Source organism: Emys orbicularis, chromosome 1, assembly GCF_028017835.1.
Source record: "Emys orbicularis isolate rEmyOrb1 chromosome 1, rEmyOrb1.hap1, whole genome shotgun sequence".
Taxonomy (NCBI): Eukaryota; Metazoa; Chordata; order Testudines; family Emydidae; genus Emys; species Emys orbicularis.
In genome coordinates, this window is record NC_088683.1 from 245,877,697 (window position 1) to 245,902,203 (window position 24,507).

Sequence of the window (24,507 nt, forward strand, 5' to 3'; positions counted from 1 at the left end):
GGTGACAGTACATTCTGCACTTCTAAATTAATAAAAATTAATTAATTAATTTGCTTAGGCCAGAATTTAGGTTTGGCTAGTCCTTGGGTTTTTGGAAGGGGTAATATCTATCTGAATGAAGGTGTCCAAAAGGTTCACAACTGATTTTATGTAATAAAATCTGATCTATTTGAATGGGGTTTTAAAAAATTTTTTTTGAAGATACATGTTAGGCTTGACTTATTTCTGTTTTAGGTAATTTTTAGGGCTTCTTCTCAATTCCCCTAAGCCTTACACAAGAGAGATGAAATATAGTGCCAGTAACATTTGTAAAACTCTAAAACATTTCTAAGGAGTTTTTCTGAAACTGTTACAGGAGACAGAGGCTATTGATTTGCTATTGCTGTTTGTGTCGCCTGTTTCAAGGGTGTCTAGAGCCTGGAGTAGATATTCATTTATATATTGAAATTAAGATCAAGTGATGAAGCAGATTTGAGGTACAATCTGCTGTCATCTACTGGTATTACTGGCTAGTTCCCAATTATAACTAAAGATGGGTGAACTTCAAAAGGTTCAATTCCAAAAAGCACCCAAAAGTTTAGATACCTATCCAAATACTGTAGTATCTGAACCTCATATTGAGGTAACAAAAGTGGTCAGGAAACCTTGTGAAAAAAAGGCTCTGGTGTGAAATTTCTGGTATGTTCTGCTTTGTTTATGCTAGAAATGCCAAATCCTTATAGAATTTCAGCACTTCTGCTCCTGGTCCTAAGCAGAATTGGAAAATTCAGATATGTATGAAAAATAAAACAATTGGGAACAAACTTGTTAATTCCAAAAACTGGTTACTTTCGATATAGTTTGAGTTAAGGACAAACATTTGAGGCAAGTAGATGTTTAGAGGTTCTCTCAGCCCACTGTTAACAACACTCTTGGCTGAAGGTTAGTCTCAACCAGATCTCAGGGGCTAGTCTGGATCACTTTTATACCATGAAGACCAATATGAATATGTATGTTCAGTCTTCCATGTCTTCCATGTACTCGCTTGTCTGATCATTATTATGTCTCTCCATCTTCTTGCCTGTGCTTCCCACTGGTGCTTTAATAGCAAATTCTTACAGGACTTGAATTTCATCCAGATGTTTGCTATGTTTTGGAAGCACTGGCGGCAGCACAAGCCCCTGTATGAGGCCCTGAGATAGTGGTGGGATGTCAGAAAGGTCCAGACTCAGATCCAGGCTGCCATGCAGTTCTTGCATCAGACCATGAGTGGCCTGGAACGAGACATCTTCCATGTCATGGCAACCTTGATGTGGGAAACCCAATGCAGATTCAGCAAATCTTAGTTGAGAAGTACCGACTCCTGAGGTGCTTTTTGGACAAAAAGGTGCAAACAGCACTAGTTTGGGCCTGTTTTACTCAGCTCCATGACATTGACGGTCCCACAAGGTTTTTCTTAGGGTTGGAGAAAAAGTCCGACTGTCAGCAGATTTTTTGCCTATGGCTGCTGGATAGTCATCTGAATGGCTGACCCTGCTTGAGATCTGGAAAGCAGCTGTTTCTTATTACAGCACTCTGTACTCGCCTGAAGCCTGTGACATGCTGGCAATGGAGGAGCTGCACCACAGGTTATCCCATCTGACTGGTGAAGAACAGCAGTGCCTGGATGCCCCACTGTCATCGCAGGAGCTCTCTGTTGCAGTCCCACTGCTCTCTACAGGCAAGGCCCCAGGTATTGATAGGCTGCCATCTGAATTTTACAAGCATTTCTGACATCTTATTGGTCCTGACCTTTTTCTCGTGGGGCTGGAGTGTTTCCAGGAGAAAGAGCTGCCCCTCAGTTGTCACAGAGCAGCGATCACCTTGCTGAAAAAAGAAAAAAAGCCGGGGAGAGGGGGATAATCTCTCTGATTGACAGAATTGGAGCTCTATTTCTCTTCTCTCTTCTGATTCTAAGACTTTATCTCAGGGCTTAGCTAACTGGCTGGACTCTTTGATACCCCAGGAATACAATAGGTTTGATCCGAACTGCTGTATTTTTGATAATTTGTTTTTAATTAATTATGTTTTTACTGTTAGGACCAGGAGAAGGCCTTTGATAGAGTTAACCATAGTTATCTTTTAAATCTATTAGAAGCTTTCAGCATTGGGCCAGTGTTCTCTTTGTATATTTCTTTATTGCACCATAACATTTTTAGTTTCCTAAAGATTAATGGGGGTCTTAGCCACTGCTTCCCAGTTCACAGAGGCATTCGTCAGGTGTGTCCTCTCTCTGGGGTGCTGTATGCTCTTAATTTGGAGCCATTCCTGCATGTCCTCAGAAGCTGTCTGACAGGCCTTTCTGTACCAGGAGTGCCAGATGCTTTCCTGGTTAGTCTGTCAGCCTGTGGTGATATCTCAGTTTTTATCACATTTGATGGTGATGTGCAGGCACCTCTCGCTTGTTTACAAGTGGATGAACAGGCATCTTCTGCCCACATTAACTGGGTTAAGAGCAATTCCATCTTACTAGCCTCTTGGCAGTGTAATGTTGCCACAACACTTGCAATGGGGGCACCTCTGGGAATAAGGTGCTGGGGATCATTTTTGGATCTGAACAATATATGCTAAGGAACTGGGAGGGGAATGAGGAGATGGTGCTGGCTCATTGCTGAACTCTTTTGGGGGCGGGTTTTGATTGACAACAATTTTGTGGCCTCAATGTTGTGGCACCGGCTAGTGTGACTGGACCCTCCCTGAGGCCTTTTGGACTAGATACAGAAGCATATTAACCATTTTTTAAATAACTGCCACTGTTCAATTTGCTCTGCTTTGCTCTTCCTCCCATTAGATGAAGGGGGCCAGCGGCTCATCGATTTATTCAGTAGTGCAGTGGCCTTCTGCCTCCAGTCTGTTCAGTGGTTGCTGTACTCTGACTCCCCACTGGTCTAGAAGTCCCTTGTTTTTTCTCTCCTCTGCCATGTTGGGGGATGGGATTTGACTCTCACCTATTTCGGTCAGTACCTGGTCGATCAGAGTCCAGATTTGACTCCATTCTATAATGGTCTCTTTAATGCCTGGCAATTTCTGCAAAGTGAGTGGCTGGACAAGGCATTTTCCAGTTTATGAGAGACAGTGGTTTTTAACCCCCTTTTCCCCACTGAAACGTTCTCCTCCAGGAGCCTGTTTTCTGCCTTTATTCAGGCTGGGTTCACCAAGCTGTTCTGCCGGATTGTTCCTAGCTGGTCAAACTGGAAGTCAGAAAAAGTCCCTGCTGTTCAGACCAGAATCCAGTCTGTGCCTTTTTTGGCTAAGAGCCTCACTGAATTCCAGGTAGTGCTCCTTCAGCAGGCTGCTCAGTATTTGCAGAAAGTTTTTGCAGCAGTTGTTCTTCCAGAGAGGAATCCTATGTTCCACTCACTAGTTGCCTCTCCATCTGTGGACAAGATCCTTGTACAACCAGGCCGACTATTGTCCTGTATGGGCTTGGTGAATGTTCCTTTTGCACCCATGACCAAGAAGCAGCTCTATGGCATGGGTGTTAAGGTGTGGCATTATGCCACCCTCTCTGATCTCCCTGATACAGCCTAGAAGATGCCCCTGTCCTTGGGTGACTATGTCTCTGGCTTGGAGGAGGTTGTACAAACTTCCTCTTGCTGAGAGCTCCAGTAACTTGCGGTGAAGATTCCTGTGTAGCATCGTATCAACCAATAGTTTTGTGCACCATATTACCCTGAAGTGTCTGCACAGTCCCCCTTCTATTGGGCTTCAGAAATGATATTTCACTTTTCCGTACATTGCCCCTGTTTTATCCCTCTTTTTTTTTTTTTTTTTTTTTTGCGCAAAAGTTTTTTTGGCTGTTTGGGACTGGGTTTCGCCAAGCTTCTATTTGCTCTCAGAATGAGACACAATGCACACATTCAGTCAGTTTCCTGCCTGGCTAACTTTTTGCTGGGTCAGGCAAAACCAGCTGTTTTGAAATCTCACCAGAACAGAATAGCTGGGATAGAGCAGTGTAACATGCTAGGATTGTTCTGCACCCTGACTGTGAAGCAGCTGCATATCGATTATACCTTTTATAAATTGATTTGTAACCTGGACACTTCTTGGTTGACTTGGTGTGTTAATAATATTTTGAGTGAAGTTGGTGAGGATGATGCTTTAGAGATCCATGTTTAATATTTGTTTAGACATGTTTTGCTTTATTTTATTAATATCTTTGAGTATATATTGTAATTTTATAACTTTTGAAATAGCTTTTAATGTAATTTTATGTGAACAAATGTGTTTTTGTGTCATCTCTCTCTTTCTCATCTCCCTGATTCTAAATTTCTTCCTCCTTTCCTCACCTCCATGTCTCCTTCCACATTCCCCTCAAATTCACTCACTACTTTTGTCAATGCCACTCTGAAGCCAACCCATTCTCTGTTTCCTTCCCCATAGGGGAAGGGATAGCTCTTCCCTATCCCTGGGGGGAGGGATAGCTGAGTGGTTTGAGCATTGGCCTGTTAAACCCAGAGTTGTAAGTTCAATCCTTGAGGGGCCCACTTGGGGATCTGGGGCAAAATCAGTACTTGGTCCTGCTAGTGAAGGCAGGGGGCTGGACTCAATGACCTTTCAAGGTCCCTTCCAGTTCTAGGAGATGGGATATCTCCATTAATTATATTTTGCCTCATATAGTCCATTTTCTGTTCCTGCCCACCCCCCACCAAATGCATACAGAAAAATCCATTCTCTGATCAGTCCAAATACACAGCAAGAGATGACTTTCTAGTCCTCATAAACCATTTTCCACTCATTCATCAGCCCATTTCATCAGTCTTTCAATTCTCCCATTTCTCACAGCTTTATTGCTACCAGCTGAGTCTTCTGGACCAGGTGGGTCTTCTTCAGTCTGCCTTGCCCTCCTTGGCTATGGTGTCTACTGAGGAGGAAGCTGCTGCTGCCCTTCTAGCTCCACATGGGTCACTCAGCCTCACATCTCCTTTTCTCTCTCTCCCTTGAGATGGGGAGCTGTGCTGCAAAACACCCCCTGCAAGGCAGTATGGAGAAGACTCTGGTGCAGCTCCAGCCTGCTCAGCAGTGGGAGTAAAAGGACACTGGAGCCTGGGGGAGACAGTGATGGGAGGGGGACAGTGGAGCGAAGGAAGGAACAGTGACTGGGAGGCAACTTCTGGGGCACCCTGGCCCAGATCTACAAAGGGATATAGGCATTTCAATGCCTAACCTTTAGGTGCCTAGAAAAATCACTGGAACAACAATGGGATCCACAAACACTGAGTTAGGCACCCAGGCTCCCTATACAATGAATGGGGAGAGAGAGGTGCCCAAGAATGGGATCCACAAAAGCCAGCACACCAGGCAGCTCCCCGCCTGAGTTAGCCAATGGGAGATGATGATCAGCGGGGTGTATCCTAAGCCCCACCCATCTCATGGAGTTCGATGCCTAAGTCTGGGCTGCGGGGACATGCCTCTCTCTGCATGTGATCCACAGCTGGGCACACCACTCCTAGAGTCAGGCAGCTTCCGTGCCTAAGCCAGTGTTTGCGAGAACGAGTTAAGCACCTGGCTAATGCACACTAAATGGTTTGGTGAGGGGTGAAGGGCGATAAGGCAATCTCCCTTATAAGATTTAGTCCAGTGGTGAAGGTACACTCCCAGCATGCAGGAAACTCTGGTTCAATTCTTCTTATTGCTTAGTGAGGAGAAGGGATTTGCCCAGGGGTTTCCCACCTCTTAAATTAAGTATCCGAATCACTGGACTGTGGAATATTCTGATGCAGGGGGGTGTCTCTCAGTCTGTCTTATTGAGGATGTTAAACTGTAATGTTTAATTATTAATTGGGCTAGAAACTGAGTGAGAATCACTCTATAGCCCAGGGATTAGGGCACTTATCTGGAAAGCGGGAGATCCCTGGGCAAATCCCTTTTCCACATTAACCAAAGGAGGGAATTGAACTAAGGTCTCCCATATCCCAGGGGAGTACTTCATCCACGAAGCTAAAGGCTACAAGAGAGGTTGTCACCTTCTCGCTTCCTCTGGCTTGTGGCTTGTACTGGGGCTTAGGCAGCTGGCGGCCTGCCTGTGGCAGCAGCAGTGCACATATTCAGAGACAGAAACTGAGGCTCCAAAGAAACTTCTACAGTGAAAATTTACGGAGTAAGATTAGGTGCCTGCAGGGATAGGCTGCAGCTAAGCACAGGTTCTGTGGAGCATGAGGAGGTTTCGTGATGTCTAAAACTGTGGTTTAGGTACCTAAATCCCTCTGTGGATCTGGCCCAGTGAGGACATGGAAGATACAGGAGTAGGAGGAAGGTATTGGGTAGACATTGGGGAGGAGAGGAACAATAGGATGTGAAAGGCTGGAGGGGGAGGGTGTGGGAATTCTGGGAGAAAGAACAGGAGCTGAGGAAGACTGGAACACTGCAGGAGAGGTGAGAGGAAAGGAGCAGAGGGCAAGAGAAGGCTCTGCAGGGATTAAAGAGGGGGAGAAGTGGAAGGGAGGAGGACAGGTCTGTGGCAGGCTCTGTGGCAGGAAGAGAAGCTCACAGCCAGTGTGAGGGAAGTGAAAGGTCTGCTAGAGTCAGAGGTAGTTTTGGGGGCTAGGGGATAGGAAGATGAGCTGTCATGCCAATACATGTGTAATCAGAAAGTCAATCTTGGGGATAGATCTGGTCAAGAATTTTTCAACAAAATGATTATGTTGGAAAATACTGATTTGTCAAACCAGAAACTTTTGACAAAAGCATATCCATTTTAACGAAACTTTTGTGGGAAAGGTTTCTCAGGTCTAGGATGTAATTTCTGATCAAAATGAGAGTGAGAGAGAGAGACTGGGGTTTGAGTCCCTGTTCTGCCTCACAGGTGAGTGTCCTGACCACCAGGCTATTGGATATTGTGGGATTTCCTTCTCTCTCCTTTTGCCAAAAAATCCAAAAGCTGTTCGGTTTGTCCTGTACACCATGGGAAAACCTTTGAAATCTCAAACAATGTAATGGGACAGGAAAACTGTTTCCTGTCAGCTCTCTACTTGGGGACCACACAGAGTCAGACATTTCAAGTGCAAAGAAGCTCTATTGACCTGAGGATGAGAAGTTCTGTCTACTGCTTGATTCTTAACAAGTTCAGTGTTCACATTACTGTCGTCAGGAGAACCCCAGTTTTCAGTCAAATGAGGGTTTGCCTTGTTTGCATAGTGGAATAAGGATCCACTGAATGAACCAGTAATTATGTAAAAACAACCACCATAACTAAATGTTACTGAAGTGATATGACCACTATTTTGAATAGGATATGAACAAGGCTAGTAAAAAGAAAAAGACAAAAAAGAAATTGCAAAAAATGTAGATTTTTTTATAGTGTGTTTCAATGTTTTTGAAAACTCATATTGAACTTTTTCAAAAAAAAAAACCTTTCAGTTTTAATTTTTAAAAGATACTCGTTTTTGAAGAAAAATAGACATTTTGAACAGAAATAATTTGATCAAAATTTTTCAACAAGCTCTATATAAGAACCATTTTGTTTACCAGAGAGACAGCAATTTGAGACCTAAAAGACTATTGTGGGATAGAGCATTAACATGTTTTATTGTTCTTGATGTATTCATACAACAAAGTAACTATAGGCATTTTTCATATTATAAATGAGGCTCTTATACATACATATATATGCCACCACCACCACTTTGTGGTCACTGCAGCACTATGCGTTTTCTTGGAAGTCTCCCGTACAAGTACCCATTAAGCCTTATGTTGTTTATCTTATTATAGCTGATAGGTGCAATGACCAGCGTCATCTGGCAGCAAATTTTGTTAAACCTTGGCAGAAAATATTGCTGTATTTTCTATATAAATAAATAAAAACCTAAAGTACCAATCCCCAAACTAAATCTGTTCATAAGCTGTTGGGAAGAACCTTATGTCTTCTAATGGCATCTCTTTTAGGTCAGACAAGAAAAGCTGTAGAGAATTTGAGTAAAGCCTTGACTTCGAGGGAAAAAATGGGATTACCTTGCACAAAGCATATATTATTAAAGTTCTGAACAGCTGTGTTTCAGTAAATATCTCTGGTGATGTATTATAACGTGGCTGCTTTCTGTCTACTAGAGGCAAGCTATGTTGTCTCATCAAAATGCTGATTTTTAAACCAACATTGTGAACAAATACATCTTTAAAATTATAAAGTTCCCTTTGTTTGAAAATCATTACTGATACTAGTAAGCTTGTCTAGACTTATCACCTCAGTGTAGCCCATTTGATGATAATGAACAAAAGAACACACACCGTAAATTACCGGTTGTACCTTTCTCTATCTTTTTATATTGAAAAAGGGCAACAGACTTTCCAGCATTAGAATATGGGCTACTAACTAGCTTCACTGACTATTTGTTCTAAGGGGTTATCATTTTTATCCTTCATATGAGATTGTAAATTTTTTGGAGAGAGTTGAAAAAAAACTAAGTAAATGTTGCTTTTTGAACAAGTTTATAGGAAATACTCTAAACTTTGTTTAGCATGTTATTCGAGTAAGTAACCAGGCTTCTGGGCAGTCCTGTACAGCTGGCACTGAAGCCAGCCCTGCTGCAGCTTCACTCCTATCAGTATTAAAGCTGTCTCAGATAAGTCTACACATGCTGCAGTATCACACCTTGATTGCAGTGTAAACATTCCCTCCCTGAGAACTAGCTTTGAAACATTCAGGCCTTGTCTACACTTGCAAGTTAGAGCTCATTAAATCAGCCCCGGGCGCCATAACTCCTAAGGTGTCCACACTGACAAGGCACTTAGAGTGCCTGGACTCTGCAGCTGGAGCGCTCCTGGTAATCCACCTCCATGAGAAGCATTAGGGTTACCATATTTCCACAATCAAAAAAGAGGACACTGGGGGGGGGGGGAAGCCCCACCCTAGCCCCGCCCCGCCCTCATCCACTCCCTCCCACTTCCCACCCCCTGACTGCCCCCCTCAGAACCCCAACTCCCCCTGCTTCTTGTCCCCTGACTGCACCAACCCTTATCCACTCGCATGGGTGGCAGGGTTGTAGAAATTTTGGTGGTGCCCAGAATCCACCCCCCACCTGCCTAAGGCTCTGGGAGGAGGGTTGGGTGGGGGGAGGAGGTCTGGGGTACAGGTCCTGGGCTGGGGATTAGGGTGCAGGAGGGGTGCAGGGTGCAGGCTCTGGGATAGAGTTTGGGTGCTGGGTGCAGGCTCCGGGCTGGGGCAGGGGGTGGGTGTGCAGGAGGGGGTGAGGGGTGCAGGCTCTGGGATGGAGTTTGAGGGTGGGAGGGGGTGCAAAGGGAGGGGGTGCAGGCTTTGGGAGGGAGTTTGAGGGCAGGAGGGGGGGTGTGGGAAGGGGGGAGGGGGTTTGGGAGGGAGTTTGGGGATAGGAGGGGATGCAGGGGTGATGGCTGTGGGTCTGAGGATGAGGGATTCATGATGCAGGAGGGGGCTCAGAGATGGAGCAGAGGATTAGGGTGTGGGGGGATGAGGGCTCTGGCTGGGGCTGAGGGGTTCATGATGCAGGAGGAGGCTCAGGGCTGGGGCAGAGGATTAGGGTGCAGGGGGATGAGGGCTGGGGATGAGGGGTTTGGGGCGTTGGAGAGGCTCGGGGCTAGGGTGGAAGGGCAGGGTAAGGGCAGCCTTTCTTCCCATTAGTGGATGGGGGCACTAGGACACGGGGTCAGCAGACAGCAGTTGCTGCCGGCTCTGGCAGTACAAGCAGGCAAGGGAGAGGCAGGCAGAGAGGGAGGGCCTCACGGGGGGGGGGACACGCGGAGGGGGGGTGGCAGGTGGAGGCCGGGGACCCATCCAACACTCCCCCGCTCCCTGACTGCCCCCCCCCCCCCGGACTCCCCTTACCATTCTGGCTCCACGTGTAGGCAAAACACGCTGCCTGGTGGGTCAGTTTGTGTGTTACACAGGGCTGCAGACAGAGGGAGGGGGGAGCAGGGGAGGGCTCTGGCTGCTGGAGGCCAATGGGAGCGGCTCAATCGGCCCAGCCGCCCAATCAGCATCTGCACTCTGCATGGAAGGGAGGGAGGGAGGCAAGGGAGAAAAAAAACCCGGACATTTTAACCTTGTTACCAATTCCTCCCGGACGGCTATTTAGAGACGCAAAAGCCGGACATGTCCGGGGAAATACGGACGGATGGTAACCCTAGAAGCATAGATCTTGCTGCGCCTGGGCTGGAGCGCCCGGGTGTCAGTGTGGACGACGTGTTGCATTACTGCACTGTGATTGGCCTCTGGAAATGTCCCATAATCCCCTGAAGTCAAATGGCCACTCTGGTCATTGTTTTGAACTCGGCTGCAGGCATGTGGCTATTCCCTTTCAAAGCTCCATTTCTGACAGCCCACATGCTTATCTGCTCCATAACACAAAGCAAACCATTACTGTGGAATGCTCCTGCTGCAGAGGCAGAGGTGTGTGTGTGTGTGTATATATATATATATATATATATAAAAAGAGAGAGGCGGGGGTGGGGTAGAGACTGATGTCTGGTTTCCCCCTTCCCCATGCCGCTGTCTGAACTTACAAGATAGCATGCTGACACATTCTGCCCCCCAAAATACTCTGTCTCTCCCCCCACATACACATAACATACTCCCTGTCACACTCCCCATCCCCTCATTTGAAAAGCAGTTGGCAATCTAGTAGGATGCCCATGGAACAATGGGATTGGGAAACCTGCATCATGTGATGCTGTGCCTGCCCCATTAGGCATTGCAAACCCCTTCCAAAGAAAGCTGCAGCCAATTGCACACTGAGATAGCTACCACAAGCCATTTGCTAACTACTGGGGGATCTGAAGAAACTTCTCTAATGGAAAGGGGGGATTTGATAGCAGCCTTCAACTACCTGAAGTGGGGTTCCAAAGAGGAAGGAGCTAGGCTGTTCTCAGTGGTGGCAGATGACAGAACAAGAAGCAATGGTCTCAAGTTGCAGTGGGGGAGGTCGGATATTAGGAAAAACTATTTCACTAGGAGAGTGGTGAAGCACTAGAATGGGTTACCTAGGGAGGTGGTGGAATCTCCATCCTTAGAGGTTTTTAAGGCCCGTCTTGACAAAGCCCTGGCTGGGATGATTTAGTTGGGGTTGGTCCTGCTTTGAGCAGGAGGTTGGACTGGATGACCTCCTGAGGTCTCTTCCAACCCTAATGTTCTATGATCCTATGACAGGTCATCTATGACCCTCAGTATAGCAATTCCTATCTTCCTGTAAAAAGAAAGAGATGAAACAGCTAGGCCCCCAGTCACAAAGACTGAATCAAGAAATTTAGCTGTGTGGTATCCAGAACTCATTGAAGAGAACTTCTCAACTAAAAAGTGCAGATTAAGATCCAGATTCTTCCTGTATGCACATCTGTGGCATTCAGTTTATAAGAAGTCTGCTCTCGCCTACCAAAATGTCAATAATGGAAACTCAGCATGGGATATAAAATCAAGCTGGGTTCTTTCTGGCTTCTGCCACACCAGTAATAAGATTCTGCAATCAGAACTTCATTAATAATTCTGTTGATGATACATGAGACAGAAAAGAATACAACGCTATCTGCCAGACCAGAATTTGTTTTTTTCAGGCTAATGGGAGGGAAAATAAAATAAAATAGTTGAAATCATTATTTTTGTCAGAAAACTAAATTGATGAGTCTTAATACCAAATAGCTAAACTGTAAATTCATAAAAGGAGTTTTTCTATTCCAAGGGATATATTTGGTGAAATGGAATTTTTATGTAGAAAGAGAGGATCTGTTTTTCCTACACACTAGTACAATAATAGATTTGTATGAAATTTATGGAAACTTTTTCACAACATTTCTTGCAATTTTTTAACCATTCTGTGTTTCATGATTTTGCATACCAATTTTTAAAAAATTGTTCTTGAAATTTCAGGAGACTGGTCATTTTTCACATTGAAGCATGCCTAAAATTGAGTAAATTGAGCCACTTTTGGTTGAAACTTCACATTTGCATATGGTTAACCTAACATGCATATATGTGTGTGTGTAGCCGGTAGGCTGTATATTTATTGTGATTGGACTGAGCAAAGGGCTGAGATCCAACATCTGAGTTCTATTCCCATCTCACCTATAGATTGGCTGCATCGTACCACAGTAGTTTGACACTTTGAACTTTGTTCTGTTAAAAGAACACTTGTAGGGTTCTAATTCTCTAAATTGATTTGGAGTTTGATAAAGCACATGTAATTCATCTAAATACCTTAAAATAACTGCAGCTGCTAAATATATCAACTTAAATTAGTAAATTAAGTAACTGTAAACTGATTTTGGAGATTAGGTGCTACCACTGGGAAAAACAGCAAAAATTCTAGTAAATGAATTAATTTCTGTAATTACAAATATATCCAGTGTGTGACCTGTATTTTAGAGTTAAATCTTTGTTATTCAACAGCAAAAGGTTAATTTAAAAAAAAAATCTAGTTGTTCTGTGGAGACCTCACTGGACATGTCAGCAGGATGGCAAACACCATATTGAATTCTTCCCTATGCAGTGATTGGATATGGGTCTGGGAGAGAGAGGAGCTGCACAACTCACATCTGGAGCCTTGAGTAGTTACAGACACGCACAGCAGGAAAGCCCATCCCTTACTTCCTGCTGACAGTTGTCCCCATACTGGATGATGGGAATGCCACATTAAGGATGAGGGGAAAGCAGTGGACGTGTTATTCCTTGACTTTAGCAAAGCTTTTGATACGGTCTCCCACAGTATTCTTGCCGCCAAGTTAAAGAAGTATGGGCTGGATGAATGGACTATAAGGTGGATAGAAAGCTGGCTCAATGTCAGGCTCAATGGGTAGTCATCAGTGGCTCCATGTCTAGCTGGCAGCCGGTATCAAGCGGAGTGCCCCAAGGGTCGGTCCTGGGGCCGGTTTTGTTCAATATCTTAATTAATGATCTAGAGGATGGCGTGGACTGCACCCTCGGCAAGTTTGCAGATGACACTAAACTGGGAGGAGTGGTAGATACACTGAAGGGTAGGGATAGGATACAGCGGGACCTAGACAAATTAGAGGACTTGGCCAAAAGAAATCTGATGAGGTTCAACAAGGACAAGTGCAGAGTCCTGCACTTAGGAAGGAAGAATCCCATGCACTGCTACAGACTAGGGACCGAATGGCTAGGCAGCAGTTCTGCAGAAAAGGACCTAGGGGTTACAGTGGATGAGAAGCTGGATATGAGTCAACAGTGTGCCCTTGTTGCCAAGAAGGCTAACGGCATTTTGGGCTGGATAAGTAGGGGCATTGCCAGCAGATCGAGGGATGTGATCATTCCCCTCTATTCGGCACTGGCGAGGCCTCACCTGGAGTACTGTGTCCAGTTTTGGTCCCCACACTACAAGAAGGATGTGGAAAAATTGGAAAGAGCCCAGCAGAGGGCAACAAAAATGATTAGGGGGCTGGAGCACATGACTTATGAGGAGAGGCTGGGGGAACTGGGATTGTTTAGTCTGCAGAAGAGAAGAATGACGGGGGGATTTGATAGCTGCTTTCAACTACCTGAAAGGGGGTTCCAAAGAGGATTGATCTAGACCAGTGGTTCCCAAACTTTAACAACCTGCGAACCCCTTTCACGAAAATGTCAAGTCTCGCGAACACCCTCCTAAAAATGAATATTTCCAGGGATTTTCTCCTTTACCTGAGTATAAATTATAAAAGCAGTGATCTTGGAAATACACAATTTGTTTTTATGACATGCTTATTACATACTGTTTATTATTAATTATTATCTATCATTACAATATTTTTATTACATTATGAAAACTGCAACACTCCAAGATCTCACTTTCGTAGCTTGTATCACTTTGAATAAGCCTGTTATAAGACAAGGCTCCTATGTTTCATCAAGGAGTATCAGATGTGAAACAGCAGGAAGGTATTTAAGAAGTCAACTCAAAGAGTTCCTCCTACACAAGCATTCAGGTCTTGAGCAGTCCAGGCAAACAACGCACGTTACAACAAAGCTTAAACTTGTTCTTCATAATAATTTTAAAAACAACACTAGCTGCCTCTTTCATTTTAAAAACAGCAAAAAATATCCACCTCCCTTTCCTTTTCTTATAAGGAGTCTTGAAGTTTAAATCTCCTCAGTGTGATAGATAGGCTTGCTTTGATCTGCTTAGCTCTTGGAAGTTCAGGGGCTCCGGGCTGCTGGCCCCGTGCTGCCTGAGGTCCCTAGGGACAGCTGTGTCCGCCATTAGGGAATTTTTTCCCGAGAACCCCCTGTAACATTTCGTCAAACCCCAGTTTGGGAACTACTGATCTAGACTGTTCTCAGTGGTACCAGATGACAGAACAAGGAGCAATGGTCTCAAGTTGTAGTGGGGAAGGTTTAGGTTGGATATCAGGAAAAACTTTTTCACTAGGAGGGTGGTGAAGCACTGGAATGGCTTACCTAGGGAGGTGGTGGAATCTCCTTCCTTAGAGGTTTTTAAGGTCAGGCTTGACAAAGCCCTGGCTGGGATGATTTAGTTGGGGATTGGTCCTGCTTTGAGCAGGGGGTTGGACTAGATTATCTCCTGAGGTCCCTTCCAACCTGATAGTCTATGATTCTAAGCAGAGGGTAGCTAGAGAAAAGCCTACATCTGCTCACCTGCAGAAAGGTCGATAACTGGCAACAGGCAATTTGGTTGGTGTTTTTGTTCCACAAACGCCAATATTCCTTTAATTAACCACCATGGCTTTATGTGGATCAAAAACAACAGGAAACAATAAATTAATAATAATAAAATAATCAAATCAGCCCAGTGAGATAGCTCTTTATTTGTATATCTCACATTATTCTTGGCTCAGTCTCCAGCTCAGATATATTTCTAAAAGTGGTAAATCTTCAAACTCTGCCACACAGATTGTTCCAGACATTAATGACGCAGTAAACGTACAGTCCTGCACTTTCTGACACTCTATATACTACAGTTGGTTCTTGAACAATCAGCTGCCATATGGTATGGCTGCTGGCAGTCATGTGCTTCTGCCTGACAGGGTGGAGCAAGTGCAAGCTCATGCTGAGCATATAGATGAGAGGTAAGCTCAAGAAGCCTCCTTGATACATGGCCCCAGGTAGGTCCTGAGGAACAGGAAGTAGCCATTTTTCCTTTGGCTACTATTGTATTTGTTACTGTTTAAAAATGCAAGAATGCTCCTTCTGCTTACACTGGCCGAGAAGAGCAAAAGCTCAGGCTTTGGGAGATGGAGGATGGAAGAGGCGAGGAGGTATATGGCTCCAGTACATGTTTCTAATCTCTCCAGAGCCTGTGGAAGGCATCACAGGCATCTTATTAAGGTAGGGCAGGAAGATGTTGATGGGTAAAAGGTTGTTCCTCTTCTAACCAGGTAGATTTCCAACAGGAAATCCACACAGAAGTTAATGCTTTTCCAAGCAGTTTTAACTCCCCTTAAATACCATTAGCCCCATCCCAGGAAGTAGAGATGCATGCAGGGGTTTGGTTTTTTTTGTGCCTTTTGCTTTTTACACGCACAAACAAAACCTTATTATGAAAGAACCACACAGGCACACTGAGATCCTAATAACCATATTTACTAATTATATACAACGTGCAAGGCCTGGCTACATATATACATTGGCTTCTCAGGCAAGGTTCGATGGCATCTGAAACATAGAAGACAGTGAGGGTCAAAGCTAATTAAAGGAATACTGCCCAATTCCTATACATTAAAGGAAGGCAGCATGATTCCCAGGCACCAGGAGTTGCCTTGGAAATGCCATAGGCTTGTACCCAGGGAATTGGCTCCCGGAACTACTATCTTTCCAGTTCATGGGGCTATAGCCTGTTTTCCTGCAGTGCTCTAGGTTCTGCTGCATCACTAACCACAAATGAGTTCAGAAACCACTTCAGAGGTGAGAGAGAAGGGAATACCATGAAGTGAACTATGCAGCATTTCTAGCTAATGTTTCCTCCTCCCATGGGTTTTCCAACAAGAGGGAATGATTAGGAGCTAGTAATCAAAATAAGTTAAATTAGCACAGTAAAATGGCCCCATCCAGCCCACTGTATTCTTCTGACTCTTCCTGGCAACCAGATCATTTGACTCCAACATACAAAAAGCAAAGAGAAAGGCTAGGAGTCAGACGGTCTTGCAAGGACCTAGCTCAGTCTAAAATGTATTTGGTAAAAATTAAAGGAAATGTTTAGAAAAGGTGCTAAGTTTTAGATATTAACATAGTTAATGTTCAAGTGTCTGTGCAGCAGGATAGGTTATAGTATATGAAGTCTGAGTAGGTTTTTTGTGGTTGCCTGCAATTTAACTTTCAATTGTGTGCGCGCGCATGGGCATTCTGCTGTAAATTCTACAACCATTTAGGTTTTTGTTTTATTCACAAGACAACACATTGTGGAATCTAAATTTGTAATAAGGTCCTCCCCTTGGAAATTTGGCATAGCTGACAGTAATAAATCATTCAGCCATTCACCTCATAAGTCCTCTGGAGCGTCATGTATCTTCAAATTGCAATGTGTGTACATAACACTGAAAATATAATGAAGCTATAACACAAACAAATCCCCGAGGAGATGTTCTACATGAAAATTTACAAAAGAAGTGCTAAGATAGTGCTAAAGGTAGCAATAAAATAGCCTTCAAGGAAAGGAATGTCACTTGATAACTTAAAAATAACCTCTAGTGAACGGCATTATTAGAGCAGGTGAGAAAGTTGCAGAATCATTTTGTTATAGTTTTTCATGTGTTATTTGCATACATCAAGAAAACTGTAAAACTGAGACAAACAAAACTCTTGACTATGCCCATATAACTGCCATTTCCTCAGATGGTGTTGCATGCATGCACCCAAAGTTAGAAAGATTTTTTTGTCTAAAAGATTTAAGTTATGATAAAACAAGTCAGGCCAAGATCAAGTTTGAAATTTAGCTATGGGCCTGAACCTTCTGATGTTCAAATCTTATTCAGTGCAAAGTGAAGAGTTGTTACTCAAAATAAGATAGTGGCACAGAATACAGCTTAATTGCTTTCTGGAGCTGCCCCCAACAGTTATTATGCCTCCAAACTGAAGAAAGGACTAGGATGATTTCTCTGCCTGTCAAGAGTTGGCCATCTTCTCTGGATATTGATAAAGCTGGGGTGTCAAACTCATTTGGCAGCGAGAACCAAACTCCATTTTTGATTATGGTCCATGGGCGGGGGTATACATTTAAAACTACACACTACCTTCAGCAAGATAGCAATGGGAGGTTTGTCACATTCAATTTCTCTGGGAAAATCTGCTCCCTTGTAGAACTGCTACAATCTTGTCCATTATTTCTCTTTCTTTCCCATCCTATTTTTCTGTTCTCTCCCTATTTCCACCTCTCTGTGGGCTTAACTCCCACCTCCTCTCCCATTCCATTCTCTAAAATGATCATCAATAAAGCAGTTCATGTTGACAATATAGCATTATCATTGGACTTTAAAGTTGACACTCCAGTGAGATTAATATAGACAGGGGAGTTAACAAATCTAAGGCCTGGTCTACACTAGGCGTTTATGTCGAATTTAGCGCCGTTACATCGAATTAACCCTGCACCCGTCCACACCACGAAGCTATTTAGTTCAACATAGAGGTCTCTTAAATTCGACTTCTGTACTCCTCCCCAACGTGGGGAGTAGCGCTAAATTCGACATGGCCATGTCGAATTAGGCTAGGTGTGGATGGAAATCGACGCTAATAGCTCCGGGAGCTATCCCACAGTGCACCACTCTGTTGACGCTCTGGACAGCAGTCCGAGCTCGGATGCTCTGACCAGCCACACAGGAAAAGCCCCGGGAAAATTTGAATTCCTTTTCCTGTCTGGGCAGTTTGAATCTCATTTCCTGTTTGGACATCGTGGCGAGCTCAGCAGCACTGGCAACGATGCAGAGCTCTCCAGCAGAGATGGCCGTGCAATCTCAGAATAGAAAGAGGGCCCCAGCATGGACTGATCGGGAAGTCTTAGATCTCATCGCTGTGTGGGGCGATGAGTCCGTGCTTTCCGAGCTGCGCTCCAAAAGACGGAATGCAAAGATCTACGAGAAGATCTCTAAAGCCATGGCAGAGAGAGGATACAGCCGGGATGCAACGCAGTGCCGCGTGAAAATCAAGGAGCTGAGACAAGGCTACCAGAAGACCAAAGTGGCAAATGGACTCTCCGGATCCCAGCCACAGACATCCCGTTTCTACGAGGCACTGCATTCCATCCTAGGTGCGGCCGCCACCACTACCCCACCACTGACCGTGGACTCTGAGGATGGGATATTGTCAATGGCCGGTTCCTCGGACATGTTAGCGGACGGGGAAGATGAGGAAGGAGATGAGGAGGACGAGGCAGTCGACAGCGCTTACAACGCTGATTTCCCCGACAGCCAGGATCTCTTCATCACCCTTACAGAGATCCCCTACCAACCGTCCCCAGCCGTTAACCCGGACACAGAATCAGGGGAAGGATCATCCAGTAAGTGTTTTAAACATCTAAACATTTATTTTTAACAGAACAGGAATATTAACAATAACAACAATGGGTTTCTCATGATTAGTGTGCCCTAGGCGCTTAACGTTTCAGACCTGGGCAGTGCAACTATTGAAAAAAAATCTAACAATGTCCGGTTTTGCATGATTGTTCTGCCCAAGCCGCTCTACTGTTTAGTCCCTGCCAGTGCAGCTACAGTAAAATGCGGTCTATATGTCCGGGGATAGAGCTGAAATCCTCAATGGACATCTCCACGAAGCTCTCCTGGAGGTAATTGGAAAGCCTTTGCATCAGGTTCCTGGGGAGAGCGGCCTTATTGGGTCCTCCGTAATAGCAGACATTTCTGCGCCAGGAGACAAGCAAGTACTCCGGGATCATTGCCCAGCAGAGCATGGCGGCATATGGCCCTGGTCTTTGCATGCTTTCCCGAAGCATTCTTTGTTTTTCCGTGTCTGAGATCCTCATCAGGGTGATGTGGCTCATGGTGACCTGCTTTGAATTAGGTAGGGGAATGTTAGTATTGGGACTGCTTGCCTGTTCCTTTACAGAACTGTAACCGGCGGTTTACAGCCACGCGGTGGAGGCGGGAGAGGGGCAGCATACAGGGATCTTTCCCTGGGACAGCCGCGAGGGGGTGGGACAGGGGCAGAGCTCATGCTTGCCGGATTTCTGGCAGCAGGGACTGGCATTGCTTTCAATGTGAAAGGAGGCCAGTGCAACTATTAAAGTTTTAAGCAGCCACACGTCTACGGCTTACCATGTCGGCCTGCTACACAAATTCCGGTGTCCTGCCCCGCTTCTCTGATCTGCACTGCAAGACCCCAGGCACTGAATGCGAAGGCCGAAAATTCGACCTTGTCCTGAGTGCGCATGTGATAGGTGCTGTGCATGGTCTTCTTTACAGAGAAAGACTATGTTCTTTGTTCACAACTAAATTTATCTTTCTGAGGAATTCACTCCCTTTTTCCCATTCCCACAGCTGCGACTGTCTCCCAACCCAGCCTGGCATCACACTCCCAGAGGCTAGCACAGATTAGGCGTAGGAAGAAGAGGACACGGGAGGACATGTTCTCGGAACTTATGGGCTGCTCCCGAGCCCAGGCAGCACAGCAGACCCAGTGGAGGGAGAACTTGTCCCAAATGCACCGTTCACACATGGAACGGGAGGAGAGGTGGCGGCAGGAAGACCAGCAGGCGACTCAAACGCTGCTTGGACTACTGAGGGAGCAAACGGACACGCTCCGGCGCCTTGTGGATGTTCTGCAGGACCGGAGGCAGGAGGACAGAGCCCCGCTGCAGTGTATCTCTAACCGCCCTCCCCCGCCACCAAGTTCCATACCACCCTCACCCAAAGTCCAAAGAAGGAGGGGCGGCAGAGTCGGTGAAAACTCTCACTCCACCCCTGCAGACTGCTCTACTACTAGAAGGCTCTCATTCCCCAAAATTTGACAAGTCCTTTCCTTCCCGCCTCACCCAAGCCCCCGTCCCAGTTTCACTCCCCAGTTTCATGTGTAGTTGATAATAAAAAATACGTTTCTGTTAATTACTGTTTCCATCATGTTCTTTAGAGGAGAGTCTGTCTGAAGGTGGGGAAGGGGGTTGGTAATTGGACAGGACAGTCACCTTTAGCAGGGTACAGCGGCGGGGGCAGGTTCAGCAGCAGGGCACACACACATTGCAGTCACTAGTTACCCTGGTCAGTCTGGGAGGTGGTTTTAGTGTTCTGTGGGGGGTGGGGGGTGCTCTGTGACTTTGTGGCGGGGGAGGGCAGTTACAGATCTTTTGCGGCGGTCCTTATCCTGGATCACAGAGCCACGCAGCAGGGGATCTGTAACCGTCCTCCCCCTGCCACAAAGTCACATAGCCCCCCCCACACACAGAGTCCCAAACAGGAGGGGTGGCAGGCTCCGTTGAAACCACCAGTCCACCACCGCGGAGCCTGTCATTCCTGGAGTTTGGAAGCATCATTTGCATCACTACACTACACTCGCTCCCCACCACAGTCTGCGTCCCAGGTTCAACACTTTCCCACGAAAACAGTAATAAAGAAAACGGTGTTCATTAACAAAATTCAAGTGATTTTATTTTTAAACGTGTGTTGGAAGGGGGAGAACGGGGTATGTAACTGGAGAGGATACTGAACATTTAGTGGGTAAAGAAACGGGGGCAGGTTCAGCTTCTCTGCACACAAACTGAAAAGTCACTGGTTACCCTGCTCACTCAGGAACCTAGCTTTCAAAGCCTCCCGGATGCACAGCGCGTCCCGCTGGGCTCTTCTAATCGCCCGGCTGTCTGGCTGGGCGTAATCAGAAGCCAGGCTACTTGCCTCAACCTCCCACCCCGCCATAAAGTTCTCCCCCTTGCTCTCACAGAGATTGTGGAGCACACAGCAAGCTGCAATAACAATGGGGATATTGGTTTCGCTGAGATCACAGCGAGTCAGTAAGCTTCTCCATCTCCCCTTGAGACGGCCAAAAGCACACTCCACCACCATTCTGCACTTGCTCAGCCGGTAGTTGAAGAGTTCTTTTTCAGTGTCCAGGGCGCCAGTATAGGGCTTCATGAGCCAGGGCATTAGCGGGTAGGCTGGGTCCCCGAGGATGACTGTAGGCATCTCCACATCCCCAAGAGTTATTTTGTGGTCCGGGAAGTAAATACCTTCCTGCAGCCGTCTAAACAGACCTGAGTTCCTGAAAACACGAGCATCATGAACCTTGCCCGGCCATCCGATGTTGATGTTTGTAAAACGTCCCCTATGGTCCACCAGTGCTTGCAGCACCATTGAAAAGTAGCCCTTTCGGTTGATGTACTGGCTGGCCTGGTGGTCCGGTCCCAGGATAGGGATGTGAGTTCCATCTATAGCCCCACCGCAGTTTGGGAATCCCATCACGGCGAAGCCATCTATGATGGCCTGCGCGTTTCCCAGGGTCACTACCTTTGAGAGCAGTACCTCAACGTTGCATCACAATAACCCCCACGGTAGATTTGCCCACGCCAAAGTGGTTCGCGACAGACTGGTAGCTGTCCGGCGTTGCAAGCTTCCAGAGGGCTATGGCTACTCTCTTCTGGACAGTCAGGGCTGCTCGCATCCGGGTGTCATTGCGCTTCAGGGCAGGGGACAGCAACTCACAAAGTTCAAGGAAAGTCCCCTTCCGCATGCGAAAGTTTCGCAGCCACTGGGATTCATCCCAGACCTGCAGCACTATGCGGTCCCACCAGTCCGTGCTTGTTTCCCGGGCCCAGAATCGCCGTTCCACAACATCCACATGACCCATTGCCACCGTGATGTCCTCGGCGCTGGGTCCCGTGCTTTCTGACAGGTCTGTGCTACTCTCAGACTTCAGGCCCTCACCGCGGTGCCGTAGCCTCCTCGCCTGATTTCTCTGCATCTGCCTCTGGGAAAGGTGGATGATAAGCTGCGAGGCGTTGACAACGGCCACAACTGCAGCGATGGTCGCAGCGGGCTCCATGCTCGCAGTGCTGTGGCGTCCGCGCTGTCACTGACCAGAAAAGTGCGCAAACTGATTTCCCGCTTGCGCTTTCAGGGAGGGAGGGCGGGAGTGACGGTTGGATGACGACAGTTACCCAAAACCACCCTCAACACATTTTTTTCCCCAGAAGGCATTGGGGGCTCGACCCAGAATTCCAATGGGCAGCGGGGACTGCGGGAACTGTGGGATAGCTGCCCACAGTGCACCGCTTCCAATGTCGACGCTTGCCCCGTTAGTGTGGACTCACGAAGTCGAATTACTGTCCTTAGTGTGGACACACACGTTCGACTTTGCAATATCGATTCCACATATTCGATTTAAGTAAAATCGAACTACTCTCGTAGTGTAGACATACCCTAAGTAATTGTTTCAGGCTGTCTACAGACTCAAAGACATTTCAGCACTAGTAACATTTGGAAGATTACTTTTTATTTTTAATGACAAGTTAGATTCTACACAATCTGAATACATCAAATGGGCTGAAGCTGGCTCACAAGCTGTATGTCCTAAAGCATTTTTGCTCAGGATTTACATATCCATCGAGCTCATAAAAATACAAATGGAATTGAATCAATTGCACTGTCTTTTTCCCCCAAAAACATTTGCCTTGTGGGAGGAAAATACCTCCATGCCCACCAAACTTGGTTCCAAATCCTGTTTCAAACTGGACAAGATGAATACTCTTCTACACTACCAATATACTTCCCAGGGGAAAAAAAGTAGTGTGTATCACATAAATGTGTTTACCAAATGGTGTTACCTCTCTACTTATTTTATAGATATGATGGGAAAATAATATTATTTAAAAGGAAAAAGAAAATGATAGCTTTCCCAGTCCTTCACTCCTATCTACAGAGTACATTCCCTGAGATACAGGATTTATCAAAGTGTACACTTTTTGTTAGAGCCCTTTTTCAAAAATATTGACAGCACATCACTGACGATGAATGATCTGTTTCAGGAAGAGGGAGTACTCTGTGAAAAATACATTTTTAATGCCTTTTTCACCCGATCATCCTAAAAAGAATCTTTTTCCCAAAACTTTTCATGCATATGAGTGCAGGTGAATGAATAGGAGAGAATAAACACACTCCTTACTACGGATTGCATTTAAAAAAAAAAATTAAGTAACTGTGAGCCTGGCCAGAAGAAAATTGTCCTTTTGGAAGGGAACACCAGTTAGAGTAGGACTGAAATTGGATTCATTACTAAGCACTCATGAGTCACACAGTCAGAATGTTCAATGTGCTGAACATTCCCTTCCTTTAGAAGGCAAATCCCACCTCAGGGGATAAACAACTGGGTTTTTTTTTGTTTTTTTGTTAAACCATTCAACTTTTATTTTTGGGTACAGAGGCAATCAGGAATGTGCCTTTAGCAAATTTTAAAAACAATTTAGAAAGTCATAAACCATGTTTGTAGGGACCCGTGGTATTTGCATACACACACAATACCTAGCATGATGATATTATGGGTTAGCTTTCACATTCCTGACTTTCTTTTCTAAAAAAATCTCACTAAAACTTGACTTTTAAGATATTAAGGAAAAAGCCTGTGATGAGAGTCAGATACAGTAAACCAAATGCCATGCTTGTCCTTTTAAACATCACTTACTACATTTGGATCATGTTTGTAATTACATTTCTGCAGCAGCATAATGTTAATTGAGATGTGCCATCTCCCATCTCTGGGGTGTTCATGTTAACAACAGGATTCCTGCCAACCTCCCACAATGATGACAGCATTTATAGACAAAATTACACACAATACAATACAGTTGGAACTACCATGCAGCTGAATAATACAAGAAAAAAATAGCCTTAGTCTAATGATACAGTCTATTTCTGAATTATGAGGCAAAGTTACTACCATGCTATTTCTCATAAACTCAGACATCAGAGATGATGGAGATCAGTTCTCCATCTAGTTCACAACTGCCCTTAGCAGCACCATTTACACACTGATCTCTCTAAAAGGAAGTTTTAATCTTTGGCTTGGAAAATAAACAGGAGTGGTTATGATATAGCCTATATCTGAACTGCACATCTCATAATACAGTAGGTTCTCTTCTCAAATATATGTTACATTATTTTTATAACCATCTCATCATAGCAGACTGATGTGAATATCTGCTCCTTGTTAAACTGTAATTATGACTGCAAACAGAGATGCTGGTGCTTGAGCTCTAGTGGTATAACTCTACATGGGGCATTTCATGACAAAAACTTCTGCCATGAATGCTGAAGCGAAAACACATATATATGATAATATCAAAAGCAAACCTCAGCTTCCAGTACCTGTTCAGGAAAACCTGAACAACCTGACAGAAATTAGAGACAAACTGGTGCCTCTCCACAAGGTTCAAGTATAATAGATATGCACTGAAGCAGTACTTACAACTAGAGAATATCAACGGGCAAGAATGTTCATCCATTGGGAAATTATGTAGCTGCAGCTGGCATTCTGCATTGATGGTGAGTCTGTGGAAAAACCAGGTAATTGTCACTATAAATCAGCACAACGAAAAGTTAAAGGAACATGGTAGGGTAATCGTTGGTAATTGTCCAAGACACAATTGGGAAATT

General features: G+C 45.2%; 1 protein-coding gene across 1 annotated transcript in view; it reads right to left on the reverse strand.

Annotated features, from left to right (window-relative positions):
• GABRG3 (gamma-aminobutyric acid type A receptor subunit gamma3) overlaps positions 1–24,507 on the reverse strand; it is a 543,124-nt gene that overhangs the window by 216,304 nt on the left and 302,313 nt on the right. Inside the window, exon 5 of the mRNA XM_065403796.1 lies at positions 24,320–24,402. Coding sequence (XP_065259868.1) covers positions 24,320–24,402 — 83 coding nt within the window. The remainder of the gene's footprint in view (positions 1–24,319; positions 24,403–24,507) is intronic.